Raw genomic sequence first — 27,385 nt, 5'->3', positions numbered from 1 at the left:
TCAAAACTTGAATCGTATGATTGTTGTTGAACAAAAAATTTGTATTTTTTTTTTTGGAATCTACTGCTTTATATTTCTCATTAAACTCAAAACAATTACAATAAAATGACAGGCAATGGACAACAAGCTATGCCACAACCCCATTTTTGAATAGCAAAGCCAATGATAACAAGCAACCAACAACACTAGAAGTTTGTTTAATACCCAGCCTTGACATGTCCCTTAAGAAGAGATGAGTGAGAGACGGAGTAAGATAATAAAAACTACACATGGTCAAAAGCCCCACCAATAGCAATGGGATGTAAGCAAACTTTGCTTTTATAATGAAGGACGAAACCCATGGAGATAGAGTAAGGCAAATGTCTCTACCAAATACTTTTTGTCCAGGTTTATTCAATTTGTTGGAAAAAAAAATTGATTATTAAAAAAAATTAGATCAAGTAATAAAACAAAACTTTCCTTCTTTCACAATAAAAAATGGTGTTTGTATCAAGACAGAAGACAATAAAAAGTTGTACCGCCACCACTTTTAAATAGCGAAACCAAATTTATATTCAACTTAAGTATATCACTATATATGCATATATTGATGCATAAAATACCCCGTTCCAGACCTGACCCATAACCGTTTCCTACTCGTACCCGACTTGCGGGTACGGCCTGGTATTAGGTTTCTCCCTAGACCTGTACCTGGAATCAGATCCACCTGGAACCGATTCCACATTTACCCGGTCAAAACTCGACCCTATCTAAAAACCTTAAAAATCCCGGTAAACCCGATCAAATACCCGACTATATTAAATATTGTTCCTACTTAGGGGGTGTTTGGGATTCCTTATTTTGTCTCCTTATAACTTTTCATTAAGTTAATAAGTTACAAAAGTGTAACTTATGAAACTTTTTCTCTCACAATATAAGCAATCCCAAACACCTTATTACTTTTTCAAAAGTTTATAAGTTATAAGTTAGTAAAAATAAGCAATCCCAAACACCCCCTTAAGCCAGTTTTAATTTTTTGTTAACCACACACAATTACAATTCCTAAAAAATATCTACTTTGTGCTAGGGATGTGCATGGGATGGTACCAGGTACCGACCGGTATCAATCCCGATTTTCCCGATCCCCAAAAATTGGAAATTCTTGGTACCGATACCGGTACCGAAATATTCGGTTCGGTACCTGGTACCGACGGACGGTACCGCGGATAGTACCGGTACCGAGGGTAAAAAATCAAGAAATACCGTTACCCGTACCGTACCGATCCCGAAACTTAAAACCATGGTACCGATTCGATACCGACGGTACCAAATCGGTACCGATTTTAGGATCAGTACCGTACGGCCGTACGGTACCCGGTACCGATTTTACTCATCCCTGGTTTGTGCACCTCTTTATGCATACATAATACATTCATCCCATATGAATACATTGTTACCTGTTTATGACCCACATATAACTCATTTTTGAATTATTATTAACTTTAATAATAATAATAATAATAATAATAATAATAATAATAATAATAATAGTAATTTGTACAAAACATAAATTTTTTTTTTTGATTAAATCCACACTGTCATTTGCTCAACTGAGTCCCATATTATTAAACTCATCAACCCACCGAGTCACCAACTCATTCACCTCAAATCCCAAAATCCCCAAATCAATTTTCCATTTTTACACATATAAAGATCCAAACTTTTTGATCTTAAAATAGTTTTTTTTTTAATTTTGAAAAATTAAAAAGATTATTAATAAATGAGTAGAGAGAGTACATCATCAAGCTCAACAAGCCCAGAAAGAGATTACAGTAATATGGACACACAGATTTTCTTGAATGTGTATGATCTTACACCTGTTAATTCATACAGTATCTGGTTCGGGTTTGGTATCTTTCATTCGGGTATTCAAGGTGAGTAAATCTTTGATTTTGTGATATGGGTTTTGTAGATTGAGTTGAATCTTTGATGGGTTTTTTGTTTGGTTTAGTTTTATGTTTTATTAATAGGGTTTCTTGAGCATTACAGGATTAGTTCTTTATGAGGTTTATTGGTGATCATGAGTTAGTGAATTATTATTATTATTATTATCAAGATTCCAACTTTATAAGTAAAATGATTTGAATCTTTAATGGGTTTTTATTTGATTTAGTTTAATGTTTTGTAATAGGGTTTACAAGATGGGTTCTTTATGAGGTTTATTGGTGATTATGAGTTAATGTTTTATTGTTTTTTTTCAAGATTCCAACTTTGTAAGTGAAAAATGATATGAATCTTTGATGGGTTTTTTTGTTTAATTTAGTTTAATGTTTAGTAATAGAGTTTCTTGAGCCTTACAAGACTTGATGCTTCATTTGTTCTTTTCAAGTTTAAAACTTTATAAGTAAAAAAGTTGAATCTTTAATGGGTTTCTTGTATATGGGTTTTTTGAACCTTAAAAGATGGGTTTTTTATGAGGTTTCTTGGTGATCATGAGCTAATGTTAATAGGTTCTTTTTGATAATCTTTGAAATTTTTATATGGGTTTTGTAGAGTGAGTTGAATCTTTGATGGGTTTTTATTTAATTTAGTTATTATGTTATATTAATAGGGTTTCTTGAGCCTTACAAGACTTGATGTTTCATTTGTTCATTTCAAGTTTAAAACTTTACAAGTAAAAAAGTTGAATCTTTGATGGGTTTTTTTGTTTCATTTAATTTAGTGTTATGCAATAGGGTTCTTGAGCTTTTGAAGATGGGTTCTTTATGAGGTTTATTGGTGATCATGTGTTAATGGTTTATTGGGTTTTTTTTTCAAGATTCCAACTTTATAAGTGAAAATGGGTTAAATCTTTAATGGGTCTGTTATTTGATTTATTTTTATGTTTTGTAATAGGGTTTCTTGATCCTTAAAAGATGGGTTCTTTATGAGGTGTATTGGTTGAGTTTTTCAAGATTCCAACTTTATAAGTAAAATGATTTGAATCTGATGGTTTTTTTTTTTTTTGTTTTATTTAGTTTAGTGTTTCGTAATAGGGTTTCTTGAGCTTTAAAAGATGGGTTCTTTATGAGGTTTATTGGTGATCATGCGTTAATGTTTTACTGAGTTTTTTTTCAAGATTTCAACTTTATAAGTAAAATTATTTGAATCTTTAATGGGGCTTTTATTTATCTAACGCTTAATACGGGTTTCGATCAGGGTTATTGAGCTTAGAGGATGTAAATTATTGGTGATAATGACTTAATGTTTCTTTTGTTTTTCAAAATATTAATTGTCTAGTGCAATGATTAGAGGGTTTTGTTGTTTTGTATTTGGGGGTTTTTTTAGAATCATTTGAAACTTTTAAGGGTCTGTGTTTAATTTGTTTTGTATGATGTTTATTAAAGATCTTGGCTTTCTGTTTCATTCGGTTCTGCAGATTGTATAAGAACAATGCTTTAGGGTTTCGTTTGTTTTGTGGAATCATTTGATACTTTCTTGGTTTTCTTTTTTGTTAACTATATGTTTTTTGAGGTTCTTGAATTGGGGTTTTTTCAAAAATTTCAAATTATACGCGTACAATGAAACTGGTATATTTCGTCTAGATTTTGGTGTTATGAGTTTATTTGAATAACGTAGAGCTCCAATGGGTTTTCGTTAGTGTATTCAAATGCATAAAAACTTCTTAAATCACTCAATTTACTTAAAAAAGATAGATTATCATTATTATTTGCACATCAACAGTTTTATTTTATTTTATTTTATTTTATTTTTCATTATTGTTATTATTATTTTTTTGGAAAGGCCACATCAACAGTTTTATATATCCAAAGCAATGTTTGTGGGTCCGCTCGACACTAAAAATGACCCGTTTTGATCCGTTACTCGGTCCACTTGTTTCAACTTTGGTTTGGCATAGTAATACAATGTGCACTCAAATCATTGATGTTTGTGTCTCTATGCTGTTAAAAACGAGCGTAATTTATATTACCGTTTTTTAACAAAAAAAACACTAACATGTTTTTTGTGCAGTGTATGGTATGGAATACGGGTTTGGAGCACACGATTTTCCGGTTAGTGGGGTGTTTGAAGTTGAACCGAAAAGTTGCCCGGGTTTTATATACAGATGTTCGATACCGTTAGGGCATGTGACCAAATCGCCTACTGAATTTAGGGAATTTATCGAAACCGTTGCTTCAGAATATCATGGGGACACTTATCACCTAATTTCCAAGAATTGCAACCATTTCACCGATGATATTTGTCAAAGATTAACGGGAAAAGGAATTCCCGGGTGGGTTAACCGGCTCGCAAAACTAGGTGTGTGCCATTTTAATCATTTTTTTATATATGTATATGTATATGATCTGGATTATTTCAGAACTTCCAAATAATATAATTTGAGGGTATTTTTGTCATTTAACATATGTAATTTTATGATGGGATATAATATATAACATATATGTAATTATCAAATTAGATATAATAAATGACAAAACTACCCTCAATGATACTAAAGATATAAAATAAATAAAGTAATTGGTTGTTAAAGAGTTCTTAAATTATTTAGAAGTTCTGAAATGATCCTGATCTTGTATATATATATTTAACATATTGTGTTACCGTTCAATTTTACACCTATCACACACAATCACGCGTATCCTCGTTTTGGCATTTTTACAAGATTTTTTTTACCTTCATTTGAAACGTAAATTGTTAATTTTTATTTAATAATTGATATTCTGTAATATTTTTTTCAGGTGCTCTATGCAGTTGTTTACTTCCCGAAAGTCTCCAAGTGACTACCGTTAAACAGCTCCCGGAGTATCATAATTGCGGTACGCGTACTTTTGCCAAGCTCCTTTGGTTAAAAAATAAAGTAATGCAGTTTGACTTTTGAGTGGTCAAACTGCTTGTATCTCAGTTTCAAGTTATCATAGACGGTTTTGTGGTTAACCTGACATGTTCTTATGTTAGTACGTTCGTTTAACGTAGGTTTCATTTTTAACCTCCGAAAAGTGTTCGAAAATTATATTTTTATCCGAAAGTTGACAATTAGTTTTGTTTAATTTTGACCATTTAAGTCTTGGTCATGAACTTTTGCAAAAAGGGTATGCTTTATATAACATACCACCTTTTTATATGGTTTTGACAATTTTGCCCCTCACCGACTAAACTCTTTCTTAACCATTTACTTTAGTGAGGGTAAAATTTTCAAATTCGTTATTTTAGTGTTGCGTAAGATAATGTGTTAAAACTCAAATTTTTGGTTTTAACAAATTGCAGAAGAAGACGGGACAGCGTCTGTATCAAGTTCGAACGCTCAAGAACCGTTGGAATATTTTGATGATACCGAACAAGATAAACATCTGCTCTCACCACCTGCCTCGAGTGAAGTGGCTTTCGTTAAAGAGGTCTCTAGATGAAAAAAAAGAAGACGGTTTTGTATGATTAATTTCGTTGATTGCAAGCGATTTCTCTTTGTTTTTGCACTTATGTTTGTAAAGTGAGTTGTAGTTTTATGGGAGGTTTTAAGATTTTGGGAAAGATTGATTGTTTGGAAGTTGTATTATAAAAATTTGGTGATGTGCTTTTGGTAAACCAGTCATGAAAAAAAAAGTTGTTTTGAAAGTAAAAACTTTATTTATATTGTTGGGACTATTTTACCCTTGTATTTTTAATTCAAATTATTAATATATACTTGTATATCCTTGAAATAATAACATTTGGTATGTAAACTTATGGGCCAAAAAAGTTAAAAAGTGGAATTTAACTTGAAACAAAAATGGTAGTAATATATTGTACTCATTTATTAAAATTTTATTAAAAAAAGGTTTATTGGATTCTTATAATCTCTACTGAGTGGTATTTACTGATAATAATCCATATTCATTTTATCGTCAGTAATGGTCTCAAATTTAAAAAAGGTGCCCCCCCAATGGTCTGTTGTTAAAAATGACTTACGGCGTTATACTTTTTCCCGAATTTTAAATTAATGTTTTAGGGCTTTTGATCGGAAGAAGAATGCGAGTCGATTGATGTAAAACTTAGCTCGAAACGATGATCCAAACGACTTGATTTTTTCCAAAGGATTCTCTTAAGATCCTTACCCTATATATATATATATATAAATTAAGAGTTCTCAATTGATTGTTACCCTATATATATATATATATATATATATATATATATATATATATATATATATATATATATATATATAGGATGAGTATCATTACAGAACTGTTAAATTTTTTAAGAACTTGAAGGAACCATTGAAAACTAATGTTTTTTATAAAAAATTTTGTATGTTAATGTTATTTGAATGTAGTTTTATCATTTTTTTTATATCTATATGTATGATTACAATTTTGAAAATTAGTTTTTATACATATCTATGTTTTGTTTTACACCTATGTAAATTGTTAGTACATAAATTTTACACATATGTAAACTTGTGATTAATATATGTAATCAAAATTTTTTATATAAAATATGATAAAACTAATCTTAAATAATGTTAACATGTAAAAAAAATTTTAAAAATGTTTTGTTGTTTAGAGTTCCTTAGAGTTCTTAACTTTTTTAAAGTTCTTAAATGATACTAACCCTATATATATATATATATATATATATATATATATATATATATATATATATATATATAGGGAAAGATTAACGTACAAATGAAATTAGCGTGCTAAACGTGAGAATCAAATAGAGTAATTATGTATACAAGTAGAGTAATTATAATAGAGTAATTAACCTTCCCCTATATATATATATATAATGAGCAAGCTTAACGTGTAAAACAATGGTAACATATCCTTTTTTATGTAAATATATATGTGAAGAAAGATGGCAGACTCTAATAATATCTGCGAAGCAGGGTGGCAGACCCTAACAATATATGTGAAAAGAGGGTGACAGACCATAATAATATCTGTGAAGGAGGGTGGCAGTCCCTATTAATATCTGTGAGGTTATAGGAAGAAAGGCTCTTTAAAACGTATAAGTATATATGTAAAGTAAGATTAAAATATGAAAGAAAGTGTCGAAGCATGAAATGAATCTGACCTGACCCATGACGATGTTTCCACGGATTTCGAGATGAACGAACCACGCCTTTATCTTCTTCTCCGGTTGCTTGAGATCTGCAATGGCTTTTCGGGGGTGTGGAGGTGACTGCTAAGAAATCCTGAGGATCTCTTGTTTACAGACACAAAAATAGGGTGGTGGCTCTTATTGAGCATGACCCCTTAACAAGGAGGTGGAGACCTCCTTATATAGAGAGCCTCATGGCCACCATCATGGTACCCTAATGGGCCTAGCCCAGTTAGGGTTACCTCCACAAAACCCCCTCAGCCCAATAACATTGTATTAGTCCATATAATAAAATAAGCCAAACATAATAAATTTAGGGTCATAAAACCGGGTTTAGTACCATACCCCTACAAGCCCCCCAAGTCCAGTGTTGCTCCTAGGCGCGCAAGCGTTTAGGTGGAGCGCTGGACTTTATGAGGTGTGTTAGGACATGAGGCGGTTCTTTCCCTTTTCTTCGGCCTTATCTTTATTGTCTTTGAGTTTTGGGAGGTTTTCCTCATGATGGTGACATGTTGTGGTCCTTATGATAATGATGGTGCACTAGCATGAATAAGATATAGCACGCCGAATAATAAAAGCCTGCGCGCGAGGCGACTTACGAGCTATGAGAATAATAAAGCTCGTGCGTGAGGCGACTTATGAGCTATGAGAATAATAAAGCTTGCGCGCGAGGCGACTTACGAGCTGTAAAAATAATGAAGCTTGCGCGCGAGGCGACCTACGAGCTATAGAATAATAAAGCCTGCGCGCGGGGCGACTTACGAGCTATAGAATAATAAAGCCTGCGCGCGAGGCGACTTACGAGCTATAGAATAATAAAGCCTGCGCGCGAGGCGACTTACGGGTCTGTGAGAATAATAAAGCCTGCGCGCGAGGCGACTTACGAGCTATGAGAATAATAAAGCCTGCGCGCGGGGCGACTTACGAGCTGTAAAAATAATGAAGCTTGCGCGCGAGGCGACTTACGAGCTATAGAATAATAAAGCATGCGCGCGAGGCGACTTACGGGTCTGTGAGAATAATAAAGCCTGCGCGCGAGGCGACTTACGAGCTATGAGAATAATAAAGCCTGCGCGCGGGGCGACTTACGAGCTGTAAAAATAATGAAGCTTGCGCGCGAGGCGACTTACGAGCTATAGAATAATAAAGCTTGCGCGCGAGGCGACTTACGGGTCTGTGAGAATAATAAAGCCTGCGCGCGAGGCGACTTACGAGCTATGAGAATAATAAAGCCTGCGCGCGGGTGACTTACGAGCTGTAAAAATAATGAAGCTTGCGCGCGAGGCGACTTACGAGCTATAGAATAATAAAGCTTGCGCGCGGGGCGACTTAGGGGTCTGTGAGAATAATAAAGCCTGCGCGCGAGGTGTCTTACGAGCTATGAGAATAATAAAGCGCGCGAGGCGACTTACGAGCTATAGAATAATAAAGCTTGCGCGCGGGGCGACTTACGAGCTGTAAAAATAATGAAGCTTGCGCGCGAGGCGACTTACGAGCTATAGAATAATAAAGCTTGCGCGCGGGGCGACTTACGAGCTGTAAAAATAATGAAGCTTGCGCGCGAGGCGACTTACGAGCTATAATATGATGATAATGACTGGCCCACAAGGGCCTCTCCTGCGCAGGATGACTATCCCGGCTTGTCTTCAAAATAATAATGAAGGCACAAAATGGCCAGATAATAATAATGATGTCATAGGTGCTTGTGCGGCTCGTAGTCAAACCTTTAAGCTTGGCGCGTGGCCTATGGGTTTATGAGGATTCTCAACCTTTAAGTTTGGCATGTAGCCATGTGGGATATTATGAGGATTCCCAACCTTTAAGTATGGCGCGTAGCCATGTGGGATATTATGAGGATTCCCAACCTTTAAGTATGGCGCGTAGCCATGTGAGATATTATGAGGATTCCCAACCTTTAAGTATGGCGCGTAGCCATATGGGATATTATGAGGATTCCCAACCTTTAAGTATGGCGCGTAGCCATATGGGATATTATGAGGATTCCCAACCTTTAAGTATGGCGCGTAGCCATATGAGTACAATCATGGTTGTTCTTATCCTGATCTGGATTAGACTGTTCTTCATTTGTTGTGTCGCTTACGCGCGGCCTGCGCAAGGTCTCCTTTATTCTCACGCGCAGATGTGGTGCGTGAGCGTGCATTGATGCGTGAGCATCTGATATGCATGAGCATATGTGATACGCGAGAGCATGCGTAATGCGTGAGCATATGTGATGCGTGAGCATGTGTGGTATGCGTGAGCGTATGTGATGCGTGAGCATGTGTGGTATGCGTGAGCATGTGTGGTATGCGTGAGCATGCGTAATGCGTGAGCATATGTGATGCGTGAGCATACGTGGTATGCGTGAGCATGCGCGATGCGTGGAGTAATCGCCGGGATCGCGCACGCGACCCGCTGTGGCGTGAAGTAATCGCCGGGAGCGCGCACGCGACCCACTGTGGCGTAGAGTCATCGCCGGGAGCGCGCATGCGACCCGCTGTGGCGTAGAGTAATCGCCGGGAGCGCGCATGCGGCCCGCTGTGGCGCGCATGATCTAGAGATTTTGAGTATCCACATCAGGTAGGTTTTATGTAAAACCAAAAGATCTGATAGGATTTATAGATCCATGAATATGAAGTGTGACTGTTGTTCAAACGAACCCAGATCTGAAAAAATCGTAACTAGATTTGGTATATTTCACTTAGAAAAAACACAGATCTAAGGGCTTTCCCCAAAAGTTCGGTGGTATTTCTTCCTGTGTATTTCCAGATCCGGAAGTATTTTTTAGATCTAAGGATTTTTGGATTTCCATAGAACATATCTGAAAGAAGAAACCGTAGACCCGAGATATTGATGAACAGATCGGAGGCCCGAGATGAGAAGCGAAGTGTGGTTCATTGCCGTCCCACGGATGGCGCCAATGTCGAAGCATGAAATGAATCTGACCTGATCCATGACGATGTTTCCACGGATTTCGAGATGAACGAACCACGCCTTTATCTTCTTCTCCGGTTGCTTGAGATCTGCAATGGCTTTTCGGGGGTGTGGAGGTGACTGCTAAGAAATCCTGAGGATCTCTTGTTTACAGACACAAAAATAGGGTGGTGGCTCTTATTGAGCATGACCCCTTAACAAGGAGGTGGAGACCTCCTTATATAGAGAGCCTCATGGCCACCATCATGGTACCCTAATGGGCCTAGCCCAGTTAGGGTTACCTCCACAAAACCCCCTCAGCCCAATAACATTGTATTAGTCCATATAATAAAATAAGCCAAACATAATAAATTTAGGGTCGTAAAACCGGGTTTAGTATCATACCCCTACAGAAAGGAAGAATGAAAGTAAGAATGAAGGTATATACTTATGTATGTACAAAAGAAAGAAGAACATGTTAAGTAAGTAACATGTATCTTCGGATACGTACAAGTATGTGAAGGTATTGTATATTGCCTGATTAACTAGAACTTACTCAGCGTAGCTGACTTTTAGTATGCACGTAGGTGAGTAGGATGAGACAGCTGACATAAGGAGTGTCACATGGTAGAAGAATAAAGAAGTTGGCATCTGCAGACTCAATTTTTAATGTTTGAACTTAAAAACATGTTTTATATTGTTTAGATTTTAAGGCATATGTAATGAATGGTTGACATTTAATTATTCCTCGCGGGATCTGGCACCACCGGTCCGGCCCTGGCTGACGCTAGACCCCTAAGTTTTTTCCTTTGAAACTTTTAAAACTAAAACAGTTGGTCAACTATATTAAAATCAATAACTGTTTTTTTAATATTTATTTGCTTATGAACTATAAAAATCTGAAAAAAAAAACAACTATTATGTATAAATATCTGTTCAAATTCAATGACAAGCAATTTTCTAATTTTTCAAACATTATGGTTCAAACCACTACCAACATAAAAATTTCAAGTTCAATGCAACATTCAATGATAATGATTTTAACATGTCACACACAATTACAATTACAGTACGCGTACACCAACGCAAATGATACAATAATTCATAAAACCCGAATCATTGAATACCTTTTAATACACAGATGCAATATGCAAAGATCTGCGATACGCAATTTCCATAGTACCATTCAGAAACCTCATATTTCACATCACAAAATATTATTTGGTAGATTTTTCCATATCATTCATTGCCGTTTGTTTCGGTTTTGATAAAGTTATGGCTCGTCCTTCAGCTCTAATTTTGAAGTTAGCCATGAGCAAACGTCATCCATTTCTGCGGGTATTGTGTAATGACCGAGCCTGCATTTTGGTTAAAAATATACATATGTTAGTGTTTACTCTTCCCGTAATCAATAATAATTCAGGATGATCTAAGAATGCATACGAGTCGTAAGTTTTGAAGGTCAAGTTTTGAAAGCCGGTTGAAGTTAGTTTCTCAGCTGACTTGTCACCATAGCGGAAGAGAACCACATCATCAACTGATAATATTGCAAAATGATATTATTATTGGAATATTTAAACTTGTAAACATGTTTGACACAATAATATTATTAGTCAAATGCCTTAAATACTCTCTAAAAGATGAACAAACAAGGAAATCCTGATAAACTTTAACAAGGATATTCACCCAAAAAAAAAAAAATTATTTACCAAAATGAAATATAAGGTATAAAAAACACAATTTATTTTTCAAAAATAAATGATAAAATAGTTAGCGGTACCTTTTCCATGACAAAGCAAAATAGGCAAGGATGATGCTCGAGCTGCAGCTTCATCACCTTCAACCTTGTTGGTTAGATCCCTAACAAACAAAACCGATTATTATTATTATTATTTTAGTATAATTATTTAAAATATTATTACTAATATTATCATGAAGTTTGTCATGAACTTATGATACACCTCGGGTTAGGCTAACCATAGGTAGCAAAAAGGATCTGCGAACAGGCATATCATAATGGGTCAAATCAGGGTTCAGGTTGAAGCATGTCAATTTTTACTACACCTCGGATTAGGCTGACCCACAAATATAATGCTGTTCTGATAATAATCTATATTAATAAATAAAAAGATTTAGAAGGTTGTGTGCATTAAAAAGAGATTTTTGGTGACTTTCAACCTATTTGACCAAACCTTTTGGTTTTGCCCACTCATCCTATTTGAAAGAACATACGACCCGAATCGATGCATTTATATATAAAAAGGTTGAAATTGTGAGTATATTTTTGCAAAAAAGAAAATCTAAGTACTTTGCACACGGAAGCCAGCCACTAAGACCAACAACTCCATCCAAACGGGCCGAAAAAGAATCCCCATTCCCAAGTTTTCCATTGGCAAAGCAAACTGCACAGTACATAGCAAGCGCTGAACCCATACTGAACCCTCCCACACCAAGTTTGACTGCAAAATAGTCAAAACGATTATATTAGCATAAAAATCATGCAATTAACATAGAGTGTTCCCTAAACGGGTTGGGTCTGGGTTATCAGATTCATATATCCTAAGCCTATTCCTGTTTTTAAACTGGTTAGCTGTGACTCGTTTAGCCCCAACTCTAATCCGTTTATTTCATGTCGGGTGGGTCAAGAATTGGTGCCCCTAATTCTTATAGAGTTGACAATGTTGGCACATTTACTTACGAATGGGTGTCAATTCATTTTAAGTTTTATCACTAACGAGTCATAAGTAGAAAAAAGACTAAAAAGAAAACGAGTCAAACTGATCAAAAGTCAACCAAAGTGCTTTTCTGAATCATGGAACTACCTAAATCAGTATATTCAAAAACTTACAATACTATTGAAATAATACAATGTTTGTAGTCATATGTGACACAATACCTATTTAGCGCGTTCAGGTCAACAAACCCTAACCTGAGCCGCTTCAACACGTTAAAAACAAAACTTACCATCTGCAGGCTCGGCTGAGAGTAGACTCAGAACATGTGCAGTTGAAGCATCAAGTCCCTCAACATCTTGTAATGCATCTTCAGACAGATCGCTCACATCAAACCCTAGCATCCACAACACCAACTTTTTCTTAATTATTTCATACATGTTATTCCTGATTAATTTACTTTTTAATGATTACTTGCAAAAAGTAAGAGAATTCAGATCCGTAAAATCCTTTCTTTATACTAATCAGGATAGTGTATGTGCATGCCACCGAAGTATTCAGATTTTTTCATGAAACTCACCTATATATTATAAGTTTATATCTACTTTAGAGGCTACCCAAGTATTTATCTTGTTTAGGCCTGTAAACGAACCTATCATTCATTAATCATTCGACGGGAATTCTTTTATGTTCGTTTAATTAATAAACGAATGAACAAACATGAAAACATGTCTCGTTCATTCATTTATGTTTGTGAACGTTCTTTTATATTCATTCATTTACATTCGTTCGCTTCAATTCATTTATGTTCATTACTTTGCGTTTGTTTTAACTAAGTTTGTTCGTTTATGTATTCATTATTTTAGGCCCGCTACAATTACCTCTAGTTTAATAACCTTTTAGGCGCAACACATTGTTCAAATTTACTTTAAATCGTTTTAGCTCAGCTACTTTAATTCATCTATGTTCAGTTATGTTCATCCATTTACGTCCGTGACGGCGTGAAGCATTCATTTATATTGTTAAGGAACAAACATTAACAAACACGAACACATTAATTTTCTTAACAAACACAAACAAGAAAACCCTGTTCATTTAGTTGTTTGTGTTTGATCATTTTTTCGGTTAAAGTTAAACACAAGAACACAAACAACGAAACACTCTGGGAATTTTATTAAAAAAAAAACGGTTTTAACCTATAACATGTTATCATTTCTTCAAAGATAATTGTCTTTTCAAGACTTTTAACAGAAACTTTGTCATCAGACATGCTATCCCTTTACTTTTAAGGTTGTAATAAACTAATAATGCATTTGAAAGAGCATTAAAAACATACATGCATTTGAAGGAAAGCCACCAAATAATGTCAAGGGTTGAGAAGGAGAAGTAGGGCATATCCATTTGATCTGCATTGCATTCAGTTAAATACATATTAGCAAATTTGTTATACAAACGTAGCATTGTTGTATAACTTTTAAGTGAATTGCATTGAGAAAACTTATGCTCACATTTGGAAGAGGAAGTGTCTCCAAAAGCTGGGCCCAGCTGCCAGGAAACAGAAAATGGATTTCAGTTATTACTCACTAAATGGATACCAAAAACGTTAAATATAAAAAAAAAGCATAAGTAATTAAAGAAAATTAAAGGTAAACGCAAATTTTGTGTATAGTTTACTTTTTATGATATCCGTAATATAATTTAACACGATTTAGGGCCTTCAAGTTAAAAGTTAAAACTAATTCTACAGATTATTCACAGTTAATGATCTCAAAACAGATAAATGGTGCATTGGCTTGCTGCAATTAATGAACTAGAACCTTCAAATTAACTATTTGTAGGGGGTGTAAATGAGCCAAGCTGAGCCCGAGTTATACGTGCAGATTAGGAAGATAGAATCGATAGAGAGAACGTAAAGAAGATGGATTACTCCAAACAAAAATATAGCTAACTTCTCATTAGTGTTCGTGGTGTCTAAGTACACGGTTACAGAGTTTGTTAAACATATATACACCTAGACCATATACTAATACTAATTACAACTCTAGTCCTAACACTGTTATGACCATAAGGCTCGAGCTTGGACTGTTAAACTTACAGAGAGCTTAAGCTGGGGCTCGGCTTGTTTCAAGCGCTATTTCAAAAGCTTGAGCTCGACTTGTGAGTGGTTTCTTAAGCTCGATCTCAGCTCGTTCATTATTCATTAATTAATTAATATATATTCACAATTACTTTTACATATATTTTAATTATAATTTTTATATATAAGTATATAACATACTATATATTGTTTAGTGATATTTTATCATATTTATATATGTAATAATAACTATTATTATATAAATATATACAAATATATTAATTAAAAATCATATAAATAACAACAGTCTTGTTTAGGCTCGTGAGCCAGCTCTAGCTCGCTAACTGAGGCTCAGGCCTGGGCTCGTTTATTAAACAAGCTTATGTATAGTAATTATTATTATATAAATATATACAAATATATTAATTAAAAATCATATAAATAACAACAGTCTTGTTTAGGCTCGTGAGCCAGCTCTAGCTCGCTAACTGAGGCTCAGGCTTGGGCTCGTTTATTAAACAAGCTTATGTATAGGCTCAAGCTCGTTTATTAAACAAGATAACTTTTAGGCTCGGGATCGAGCTTGTTTAAGTTCAGCTCCATTCGAGCTTGTAGCAAGCCGATCTCAAGTAGATCACAATCAGCTTGGCTCGCTTACACCCCTTATTATCAGTGAAGTCCTCTTTTGAATAGAATTTTACTCACATTTAATACCAAAAGCCAATACTCTTATGAATTAGGTGCATTTTAAAAGTTGAAAGTACAGAGAAAGCATAAGGGAATCAGGGATGAAGAACATTTTCAAAAAGTCTACTTTTGTTAAATGCAGTAACAATGACAATAATCTACTGTTTAAAATTTAAATCCAACTATCCACATAGGATTACCTTGAGCCATTGTCACCAAGACCATGCAACCACACAATGGTTGCCAGGTGTTTGCCTTTAGGTTTTACCACATGAGTTTTTCCAAACTCCAGTGCCCTTCTTCCAGTTCTACCATCTATGATAGAAAGATCCAATATTAAGTAAGAAGAAAATGGTATGAAAAAAAGAACCAAACATACTAAGGAGAGTTTGGGATTGCTTATGTAAACAATGCACTTGTTTGGATTAATTAATATCTAGTTTACAACATATTGGTGTCTTCTATTCATATTTACTGCAGCAAACGTGCAACATCCCAAATTTTCAATGTATTATCTTGACAGTGTTTTATTTAAGTTCTATTTTTATGTTGTGAATGATGGACCGAAGCATCACTAGATGTCGAAATGAGGATCACATGTGAATTTTCAAATACAGATAAAGATATTCAAAGTCCAATTAAAAGACACTTAAGAGACTTATGGTGCCATTGGAACCAGGTTGACAGGCTTAATTAGAAAATTTATGGTTTTTTATTTTTTAGCAAGAATGGCGATTTTTACTGAATTTGACCTAATGAAAATTTTGCAAACTCATAGATCAATTTATTAAAAATTGTTTTAATGGATTAGTTATACTTCAATAAGTATTTTTTAACTCAAAGGTTAGCAATTAGTACTTAGTATGCAAGTAAAAACCCAATTTGGTAAATGACGAAACAACTGAGCTGATTTGGGTCGAAACTGAGTTAATGGAGCTCAAATCCACTCATAGTGTTTAGACATGACCAAATGGATTGCTACAGTTCATTCCAAACATTTAGAGTTGAACTAGTCATGCAACTGATAAAAATTGGTCATGGGATCAAGTGATCAACCTACCGTTGGTTGTACAAGGATTGGTATGTAAAAGTACATAGATAAGTATATTCGGATTCTCCCAATCACTACATTACCGTGTAATTAACCAGTTTGGTAGTTTGAAACTTTGGTGGTTTGTGCAATCTAGATGTGAATAACATGATAAGTGAGTAATTACTAATTAGTGATTGTTTGCAAGTAAGTGTGGCCTTAAAAGACTTTGAGCATCTCACCTATGGAAATCGAGAACTATTAATTCTCACGTGTAAATTGAGGAATTTGATCCTCACAAGGGTAAATTAAAGACCTTGGTCCTCACAAATCAAATATCATTATAAAAAGTGTTCATCAAAATACATATGTTACAAAAAGTACAAGTACAAGGAAATAGCAGAGATGAAAGAAACACAAATAAACTAACCAGAAGGGCCACCAAGACTCATATTAGTGATCAGAGATGCAATCCACTACAGCAGCCAAAGTATTAAAAACCTGCAACATATAAATCTCTCTCACACCTGATCCAATGGATCCTTTAATGATCCAAAGATGACATGTACATAATATTTTTGCTAAACTAAATACTAAACATAACAACTACAAACTTTGCAATCGCTAAACATTAGATATGCAAACGAACCGAACTTCATCGAACAGTTCATGAACTCTTCGGCGGAAACCTCGTTTACGTTTGTTCGTTTAATAAACGAACAAACACGAACAAGAAATCTAACTTGGCTTCGTTGATCAGAATAAAACCGTCGTTTGGGGGATGGTTATGTTTATGGTTATTATTATTCTTATTCTTATTCTTATTCTTATATTATTATTATTATTATTATTGTTGTTGTTGTTGTTATTATTATTATTATTATTATTATTATTATCTTCTCAAGAGCTTAACTTTATATTTAACTAAGGTAATTGATTATCACTAATAATTTGGATTAACAATCTTGCTTTTTGTTTTCCTTAAATATTACATGTCCGTTTGCGTTCGTGAACAGGCTCAATTCCTTAACAAACGAACACGATTTTCCATTAAGTTAGCATTCGTGAACCGTATTTTGGATTAACAATCTTGCTTTATTTTCCCTTAGATATTACATGTTCAATTGCATTCGTGAACAAGTTCAATTCCTTAACAAACGAACACGACAACATTTTCCGTCCAGTTAGCGTTCGTGAACAAGTTTAATGCTAAACTAACATGAACAAGCCTTCATTCGGTTCGGTTCGGTTCATTTACAGCCCTAGCATAGCACTAAACATAACTTCCTCCATAAATTCAACATCAAACGCCACTTATATCTCTAATAATAATCTAACAAAAACAGATTAAAAACAATCCGATAACCGATTCGAAACCTAAAACACTAAAACTTAACATAATTAACCAGTCACAATACAAATTCATTAGGTAAGTTAACTTCAGCGATAAAACAATAACTGTTCACAGTTGTTATTAATAATCAGAGCTTAATCGCACAAATACTATACGATCTACACATAATAATAATAATAATTACCTGTTGATGATGATGATATACGATAACTGATTACTGTTCACGCGTTTTGTGATCGATCGTATTAATATTAATATTAATATTAATATTCTCTCGTTGTGTGGTTTGTGCAACCAACCAATGAGATGATTTGATATTTAGGTGCTTGTAGTTTGTGTGTTTTTTCATTTTAACCCCTAATTAAGTTACTACTGCTAGTTATCACTAATCTTTACTACTATACGAAGAATATGTGATTAATCTACAAAGGTAGAGGTGTGGGAATGGGGTTTTTCTAGTATTTGGTTTCGGTTATGGGATGGGTTTGGGTATTGAAAAATTAGGTATCGGTAATACTTGGGTCGGGTTTGGATTCGAGTATTGTCCCTAAAATTTATTTTATTCATTAGGTTCGGATTGAGTATAGAACCGGGTATTTAAATGCCTTATTTTCAGGTATTGAAATTTAACCTAGTTTCAGTTTTTTTCGGTGTTTTTTCCAGCTATACTTTGTGTATATATTGGGTTTTTTTAAAGAGGCTACACTTTTTTTGTGGGGTATTTTTCGGGAAATTTCGGATCTAAATCGGGTATTTGTAAAACCCGATTTCAAGTATTGAAAAAACACGAATCCGGGTATGGAACCGATTCCGATTTTTGGGTATTACCGGGTACAAATCAGGTGTCGTTTCGTGTACGGGTTTTGGTACTTGAAATACATACTCTATCCGTACCATACGGGTAGGGTCGGGTACTAGTTCGGTAGTAAAAACTCGAGTATAAAAAACTCGGATCCGGGTTTTTTGCGGGTACAATTCAAGGTTTGGGTTTTCTGTGCACCTCTATACGTGGGGGTGTTCTTCGGGTTAATTAATTGGATTTCGGGTTTTTCGGGTTATGTTGTTCGGGTATTTTGCCAGAGAAAAGATACCCAACCGACCCAAACATTCGAGTTGGTCGAGTTTGGGTCAGGATGTTCGGTTTTCGAATTTATACGTGAAATGAATAAAATCTATATTGACATTCACAATATATAATCATGTTACTAAATAAATATCATAAATATTCAAATATCATATAATAATGTTCAAGAGTCCCAACTATAAAACATAATATTTCAAATACCAAAGACTACAAAACAAAGCACATTTATAAAGAAAAGATAATAAACGTTCGATTTTTTTTTCAAGTTTCCTGTTTCTGGTTGTTCGGCTTTTTTGTTAAGAAAAAATGACCGGATAACCGACCCATTTAAGGTTCAGGTTTATCGGGTTTGAGTTTTCGAGTATTCTTTAATTCGGGTTGGGTTCAGTTAAAAAAGACAACTAAATCTACGTGTATTATGTTAGTGAGTGTCATTAAAGATCATGTTCTCGAGATCTTTAAGCAAACGAGTGTGTGCAATTTTTTTTAAAGCTAAAGGTCTTTTCAACTCCTTCGTTATGTCAACGAATAATTAGGTCCTGAAAAAAATAAACATGTTCATGTGGAAGGCAAATATGGCTAGATTGGCCGCTAGAGAAGGTCTCGCACAAAGATCCATTCCGGTAATTTCGATGGAATGCGGGTTGTGTAAGAGCAACCTGGAAAATTCCAGACAAATTCTTACCTCGTGCCATCTAGCTAATGCGGTTTAGAATACAATTAGTTTCTGGTGCAAGATTCCGCAGATATACGCGTTTACAGTTCGAGACTTACTCGCGTTACATTCATCAACTCCGCTTTGCCAAAAAAAAGGAGAAAGGTGTTGAACGGAATTATTATGATGCCATGTTGGTACATCCAGAAGGTGAGAAACGATACCATCTTCAACAAAAGGAATTGGACAGCCTTGGAGGTAGTGAAAAACATTAAAACGTTGGGGTATCTTTGGATAAAAAAAATAAGTCTTCGTTTAAATCCTTATCGTGGACCAACTGGTGTAATTTTCATTTCTAATTGTTGTTTTGTAATTTGGGACTCTAGCGTCTTGTCAGTTGTGCTTTGCTTTATTGAAAATTGTCGTTCGAAAAAACAACCCATTTTTAAATACTCATCAAGCTCATGAGTATGCCCTTTATCTAATTTTTGATCTTCAACTTTAGTCAAAACTGAATCAGAAGTAACTACTATAATTAATCTATCAGCTATCTCTCACATAAATTACAGAATCACGAGAAACTCTATACTTGAACTTGAAGACTGTTGGCGTGAATGAAGAGAGAGAAAAATTACTGAACAATGCAATATCATCTTGCTTCATTCAAGGGTGTTTGGTTCATTCAGATCTGAATGATCATCTGTTTCATTCAGCAACAACAGTAAGTCTGAATGATTCAGACCTAATTTTAACAATTCAGATGTTATTCTGTTTGAAACCAAACAGTTTGAAGTCTGAATGAATAAGATGTTTACATTTGAATGGTTCCATTCAGATGTAAACAAACAACCCCTTATATAATACGACTTGAAACACGGAGAAGCAACTGGGCCAGAATTCCATTAGCTATTGGGCCATGCTTCTAAACCAGCAACAACCGGCTTCAAGCTCGTTACAATTAGAGGTGCACAAAAAACCCGAATACAGAACCGGGTTTTTTTATGCCCGGATTTTACCACATGAACCTATACCCGATCCTACCTGTAGGGTACGGATAGGGTATGCATTTCAGTACCATAACCCGCCGATTTGTACCCGGTAATACCCGAAAACCGGAACTGGTTCCATAGCCGATCCACCCAAAATTACCTAATAAATACCCAATTAAAAAACCCAATTAGACGCGACCCCCCTCCCCAAAATAGGGGTTTTCAATACCCGGAAATAAGGTATTCTAATACATGGTTTTAGTATACCCAATCCGAACCCCGTGCATAAAGTATGATTTTTAGAGACATACCCGGATTCAACCTGAGTATGGCCAATACCCAATCATGTCCGAACCCAGTTCCGTACCCGGAACCAGCTATTGAGAAAACCTGATATATACACCTCTGCCTCCAAACACAAACTCAATATAAAAACGAAAACAATATTAGAAACAACTTATACCAAATGCATTTAAATAGATAGAATTGTAGAATATATATATATATATATATATATATATATATATAACCATATATTTTGACAAAACAACAGTCACACACATAAAACATTAAACATTTATCATCTCATGGTATAATTATTAGGTAATATACATAGAATATAATATAGTTAATAATGACCATAACAACACAAATATTTTATTAATAAAGAATGTATTTCCTTTTGTGTCTAGCTAGGATATTAACCTTCGTTGATATATTCAGAAATGAGAAAAGTATGTGTGGCTCTAAAGCCTTTAAAAAAGTAGATGCATACACACCATTGATATATTCAGAAATGACTACCGACTTGTTCAAGGACACTTCATATAATTCAAAATTAATTTTATTAAAGTAATCTCTTTAAAAGGCCAAATTCATTAACGGAAAAAAGAGACAACTTGTGTATTTAATTTTGAATTATACAAAGGAAACAAAGCTAAACGAACACCAAGCCTTTCAAGCCAAATTCAATTTCCGCCTTCTACGTGCTAGACATAAAAACGATGTAGCCTTTATGTCATTCACCACCTCGCGTGTGATGTGATCGAAGACTGGCAAAATTAGATTTTCCCCGCGGCATGATGTACGAGAAACATGCATATTTACACATAAAGGTATATAAACGAGAAAAGAATTTATAAAATATATTAATAAATATAAATGTAAATAAAGATATATAGCTTCTCTTAATTGTTGTCGGGTATTCGACGACGTAGTTATATTCCGTGAAAGTTTCCGATACAAGCACGCACGAAAACCGTACTTGATTGAACACATAGATGTATATAGTTAGGTTTGGTTGTGAGTTTGTTAATTTACAAAAAAATATTTTATTCTTTTTTATTGTATGAATTTAAACTTTGCTCTATTTTTACCTAGTTATAAAAACTGTGAACTCACTAACTTTATAGTTGGCGTATTTTCTTTTGAGCATGTATTTAGTGTATTATTCATTTATTTGTCTAAGACACAATACTAGATTACTTGGACTTTGGATAGAAACTTGAAGTCCAGGCCATGTTATGGACATAGCCACCGGTTACAAACTCGGCGCCTTGTTGAAGATGCTTAAAGCCTTACACGATATTTTGGCATCGACAATGACCTAGAAAACTCTAAACTACTGTTAGTTTATTTATAGTTGTTGTACTAGCATTAACACTTTCCAGTCTCATTTAATTTATGTTGCTTTGCATTGATATCAAGTTACACCTCACCCCCTTGGCCACAGTGTGAAAGATGGTCTTTCTTTTTCAATTTTTAATTTAATATTTCAAAAGTGCATGACTGTATGACCTATGAACTATGAAATTATCTACATATATAGTTAATAGTTGTATGATGTTAAACAAAGACTAGGCAATTTTTAGATCAACGAAATATCTAAATCTTTAACCGCTGGACGGGTATACCGAAACCAAAAACAAATGAGACGGGTATACCCGAAACCCGACATGTATGATCCGGTTATGAGATTAGGATTTAAAAATTTTCGCGGGAATGAGATTTGATGATACTGGCCCAATTACATGAAACGCATATCCATTTACCCGAACCATGTACCCGTTTACCCAAATCATATACCTAAAAAAAATAATTTTAATTGTTATTTCACCTTAACTATTATCTATTAATGCCTCATTTTAATAGGTTAACACCACCACCACCCCACACACACACACACGTGTGTATATATATATATATATATAATCCGACGGGTAATGTATGGGACACGGTTTTATAAACATATATGAGCACGGGATTACCAATATCCGGCTTGAACTCGGCCCATTATCATCTCTTCGAAGAAAAAAAAGGGGGTGATAAAGAAGTTATACAATTAAACTTAAACTTGCTTTTATATAAATTAATATTAGCCGATATAAAGAGTCAAGTGTTATAATCATATACAAAACATGACCTGACCCTGGCTTGTCAGGGTTCGAGTCCTGATCTCACCCGGTTTTACCGGCTCCTCGCTGTCGTGCCATTTGGCGGGCGTGGGGGTCGGGTTTTATCTGGTGAATCCCTCAATAGGTTGACCGCTAGGGCTCCGTCCCTCCGGACTAGTGGGCGGCTCGAGCTACCTTTAGCCAATGACGTACGGAGTACCCGGTCGTTACTTAATTGTTCGTTAAAAAAAACACGAAGATGAACAATATAGGTAATAAACAAACAAAATTAGTCTCCTTTGTACATGTCAAGTTATATCTTTACATATATATCATGTATGACATAAACATGAATAAAAAATCTACATTATATGATTTAAAAACCTTTCTCAATGTGAATTAGGTTCAATTGATGTATACATTTACCTATCTTGGTGACATAATAGTCATTGAATATGTGAATGATTTTGACTTAGTCATTGATGAGTACCTATTAGGAACCAAACACCCATTCAATTGTGAAGCCACTCTAGCAACCACCCCTGGTTTTCTCCTCTTATTACGATTTTGCCATCCAACATCCTCACCATTGTCACCTTTGGCAATAGACAATAGATCAACCACAATCATCTTTGTCTACGGTGGTTGCTCCACCGCCGCGCGCCCTTCCAACCACTTCACCACCTCGTTCATGCTCGGCCGACGCCTTGACTTGTCTTGTATGCACCAAAATGCCACATGCACTAGCTTTTTTACTTCATTTTCATCAATGTCATCAAGTGCCAGCATTCTTTGGTCTACTACTTCCATGATGTTTCCGGCTCGCATTTTGTCGGCTACGATTTTTTGGAAGTACTCGAATCTACGACGTATTTTGTTGCCTTCGTTGTCGACGTCTATAGCCTTTACGCTACGCTTCCCGCCTATGAGCTCTAACAAGACAATGCCGTAGCTAAACACGTCGGATTTCCTGATATGCCTACGCCAAGCAACCATTCGGGAGCGATGTAGCCTCGTGTACCTCGTAAGACCTGTAACGAACAAAACGTTTTTTATTCATTTGGTTAAATAAACCGGACATAAACACACACCTCGTTCGTTCATTAATATTCGCTAGTTTATGCTTGTTAAAATGTTAATGTAAAATTCTTTAGATCATATTTACAATTAGTCTAGTTTTAATAAAATTTTTTAGGTCTAACACATTGTTTTTTCACATTACTTTGAACTAGTTTTAGCATCTGTATGTGTTCACTCAGGATCGGCTCAACCATTTCAAGAAAGTTGGGGGGACCGTGAAATTCGAACAACCCCCCACCCCCCACACCACCACCACCACACACACAAGGCAAAGTGCATTCTTACATTATATTATATTAGTGCTATGTTTTGTCTGTAAGTCTCAAAGTGAACCAAATATACATTAAATACGTATTTATATTTTTATAATGGAACCTTATTCAAGCGGGGGCCTAGAGACTAAGCTTGTTATAATGGCCCTTTGGCTAGCCCTTTGTTCGTCTGCGTTCAGTAATATTCATTTGTTTACGTTCGTAAACCACAGTCTATAACATTAGCAAATGAACATGAACATGAACATGCTCATTTTGCTAACAAACAAAGACAAACAATAAAACCTTGCCAGTTGGCGTTTAACTGTTTGTGTTTGCTCGTTTGTTTGGTTAAAGTTACCTGTAACGATCCTGCTATCATCTCGTTTCATAAGCTTCGAGATCCCAAAATCGAGACAATCACGTTGTAGTCTCAATCAAGAAGAATATTCTCCGGTTTAACGTCGAGGTGGAAGACTTTCGACCGGCAATCATGTGTAGGTACGCCAAGGCTTTCGCAACGTCGATCGCGACTCTTAACCGTTGATTCCATGACAAACAACCACGACAACCGTTGTTTACCGCAGCAGACGGTGGCGCGTATATCCAATTCGATAAACTACCATTTGGAATGTAATCATACACTAGAAAGTGAAGATTATTACTCTGAATGCAATATCCAATCAACCTCACAAGATTTACATGTTGCACGCTAGCATGGCTGCAATCTCCAATCTAAACTCCCGCACGCCTCGTTCCTCTCCATGCTGTATCCGCTTCACTGCAACCGCGGTTCCGTCTTTCAAACACCCTTTGAAAACGGTTGCAGAACCGCCTTTTCCAATCAACGACTTCCAGTTGTCAGTAGCTTCTTCAAGCTCCTTAAACCGGAACTTCGTGGCAGTCCTGCGACCTTGCGGAGGAAACTATACTCGATTCGGAGCTCCTTACCCTCTGAAGCGAGTATAGTTTCTAGCTCCTGCCGCCTACTGTGGTTTCTACGTCTGATGACGTAGAAACCACGGACAGCAAATATGGCAGCCAGAGAGGCTCCCAGGACTAGGAAAAACGGCTCGGTGAGATGGAAGATGATACGCGTGACGATGATGAGAATTATGAGATTGATTATGGTTGCAATTGTGATTATGTTTGCTGTTTGATCTTCCATTGATGAAGATATGTTGCTTGATGTTTGAAGCTTGAAGGGTTGAAAAATGATATTGATGTTATTTGATTTGTTGAGTGTAGAAGGTGAGACTTTTGTTCATTGTTGGCTTGTGTAGACATAAAAAGTTGAATAAGAAAATTATATTAGTTGAATAATAATATAAAGATCCCTAAGGTCTTTGGTTATTGTCAAAATGGCTCATAATTAAGTGTACAACAAATACTACTAGTCTTAATAAAGATCACCAAACTAAAGTAAGTTGGATGGTTTGCAATCTAAACAATTTGGTTCCTAGTATGATTTTATTGTTTAATGATTCGGTTTGGTTTGAAACATAAAACTGTCGGTGTAAACCAAGTTGGATGTGAAGCTGTTATATTTTATATATTTCTTTTTATTTAAGTAGGGTATGAATGAAAATACGGATAAAGTTTTTGGCTTGGTTTGTTACCGATAGATTCCTGCATTAGTTATGTTGAAAAAATGTTTATTTTTTTAATTTTTAGTTTTTTTTTCGAAAATTATGGTTAAAGATGTAATGCATCATCTTCTTAATGAAAATTAGTAGGTAATAACTATATAAATATATATTAACTCAAATGACACTATATCTTTATTGTGAGTGTTTTTCAATGACTATCTATTTCTATTATGATATTTTCTTTATATTACGTGACATGGCTCGGCCATAAAACTATATCACCGTGTTGCTAGAAATCCAATGACCAGAAAATATTGACAAGAAATATCACTGACGTAAATTTGTTAGACTATGTGTAGTGAAGGGGCTATAAAATCGGGCGTTTTGCGTTATGTTGCGCCCAATCAGCAAATAATGAGTTTTTGCTTCTGAGGTGTGATGGTGTTGTAGCCTAACACACACACACACACATATATATATATATATATATATATATATATATATATATATCACACACAACACCGACAACAATAACCCCCCCCCCTCCACCTATCGCCCCTAAAATCGGGCCGGGGGGTGGGGTGTTCTTGGCGTCTGTCGCCCAGAGTCACCGCCCACTACATACAACCTTATTGTTAACTTAATTAAAGTATTTTTATTAGATACATGTTATGTTATATAACACGGAGGTCTTTTTTCTTTTAATGTATTGACTTTGAAAAATATATCATTTTATCACACATATGACTTGTAGCACTACCGGCCATTGAATTACTAGCCATATGTCACATTTTTAACGTTTTTACATTTAAATCACAAATAAAATTAAACCACTTGCATTCATATATGATCCCACTTGAGTCCTTGACATAACTAAAGATTATATTTCAACGTCTTCATGGTTTCAATGACTATAAATATGCTTCTGTTATTACTTATTAGTGTTCAAAACATAATTTAATAAAAAAGAAACATAATAAAAAAACTATCTTTGCTTTACTTTAGCCATTATGGGAATAATATACTATGTGACAAATGTAAAATCATGCTTAAACAATTTCTTTTTTTCTGTTAAAAACGTTTTTTTTTTTCTAAATTCTACATGTGATAGGATTTATAAGAAACTATATAAAGAAAATGAGTATGTGAGGAAAGAGAGAAAGGAGCCAAACAAAACGGTGTTATGAAAGCTCCTTAAATGTTGCCCCATGAAGTACGTAGACCGTGGGTGCACTAAAATTGTTTTTAGTAGTGTTAAGAACCACACCTCAATGCTAGGGTGAGTCTTTGTATGACGGAATATCAATTGTCTATGCTGATTTTAACGATTCAAATATGACTCATCCAATAAAATTACCAAAGAGATTACTCACTATCGTAGTAAAACTCCAAACTTAAGAGTTTATGATAAGATCTTTAAGTTTTACCATTACACTGTATCTTGAGTTTTTTTTTCATGGGATAAGAAAGGAAATAATAAGATTTTAGTTTGAATCTTCATTCTTGAGTTTTTTTATAAAAGAAATGATAGGAAATGATAGGAAAACTT

General features: G+C 35.0%; 2 protein-coding genes and 1 pseudogene across 2 annotated transcripts; 1 reads left to right on the top strand and 2 right to left on the bottom strand.

Annotated features, from left to right (window-relative positions):
- Nucleotides 1-1,686: 1,686 nt before the first annotated feature.
- On the top strand, nucleotides 1,687-5,603 carry LOC143607426 (deSI-like protein At4g17486). Its single transcript, XM_077082878.1, has 4 exons — nucleotides 1,687-1,913; nucleotides 3,991-4,278; nucleotides 4,719-4,796; nucleotides 5,245-5,603. Exons 1-4 carry the CDS (start codon nucleotides 1,760-1,762, stop codon nucleotides 5,382-5,384), a joined length of 660 nt encoding a protein of 219 aa, XP_076938993.1. The 5' UTR covers nucleotides 1,687-1,759; the 3' UTR covers nucleotides 5,385-5,603.
- A 5,454-nt stretch (nucleotides 5,604-11,057) lies between these two features.
- Nucleotides 11,058-17,027, bottom strand: LOC143607423 (uncharacterized). Its single transcript, XM_077082877.1, has 9 exons — nucleotides 16,872-17,027; nucleotides 15,612-15,726; nucleotides 14,156-14,192; nucleotides 13,984-14,053; nucleotides 12,940-13,044; nucleotides 12,284-12,434; nucleotides 11,756-11,835; nucleotides 11,419-11,512; nucleotides 11,058-11,333 (listed from the first exon to the last, which is right to left on the bottom strand). The coding sequence occupies exons 1-9, from the start codon at nucleotides 16,891-16,893 to the stop codon at nucleotides 11,249-11,251; spliced, it is 759 nt and encodes a 252-aa protein (XP_076938992.1). The 5' UTR covers nucleotides 16,894-17,027; the 3' UTR covers nucleotides 11,058-11,248.
- A 6,174-nt stretch (nucleotides 17,028-23,201) lies between these two features.
- On the bottom strand, nucleotides 23,202-25,615 carry LOC143607425 (putative receptor-like protein kinase At5g20050; annotated as a pseudogene).
- Between the last annotated feature and the right edge of the window lie 1,770 nt (nucleotides 25,616-27,385).

The sequence above is a fragment of the Bidens hawaiensis genome, unplaced genomic scaffold (genome assembly GCF_021521415.1).
Source record: "Bidens hawaiensis isolate Kalapana, Puna unplaced genomic scaffold, B.hawaiensis_p1.1 tig00082077_1, whole genome shotgun sequence".
Classification (NCBI taxonomy): Eukaryota; Viridiplantae; Streptophyta; class Magnoliopsida; order Asterales; family Asteraceae; genus Bidens; species Bidens hawaiensis.
This window is presented reverse-complemented; position numbering and strand designations above follow the sequence as displayed.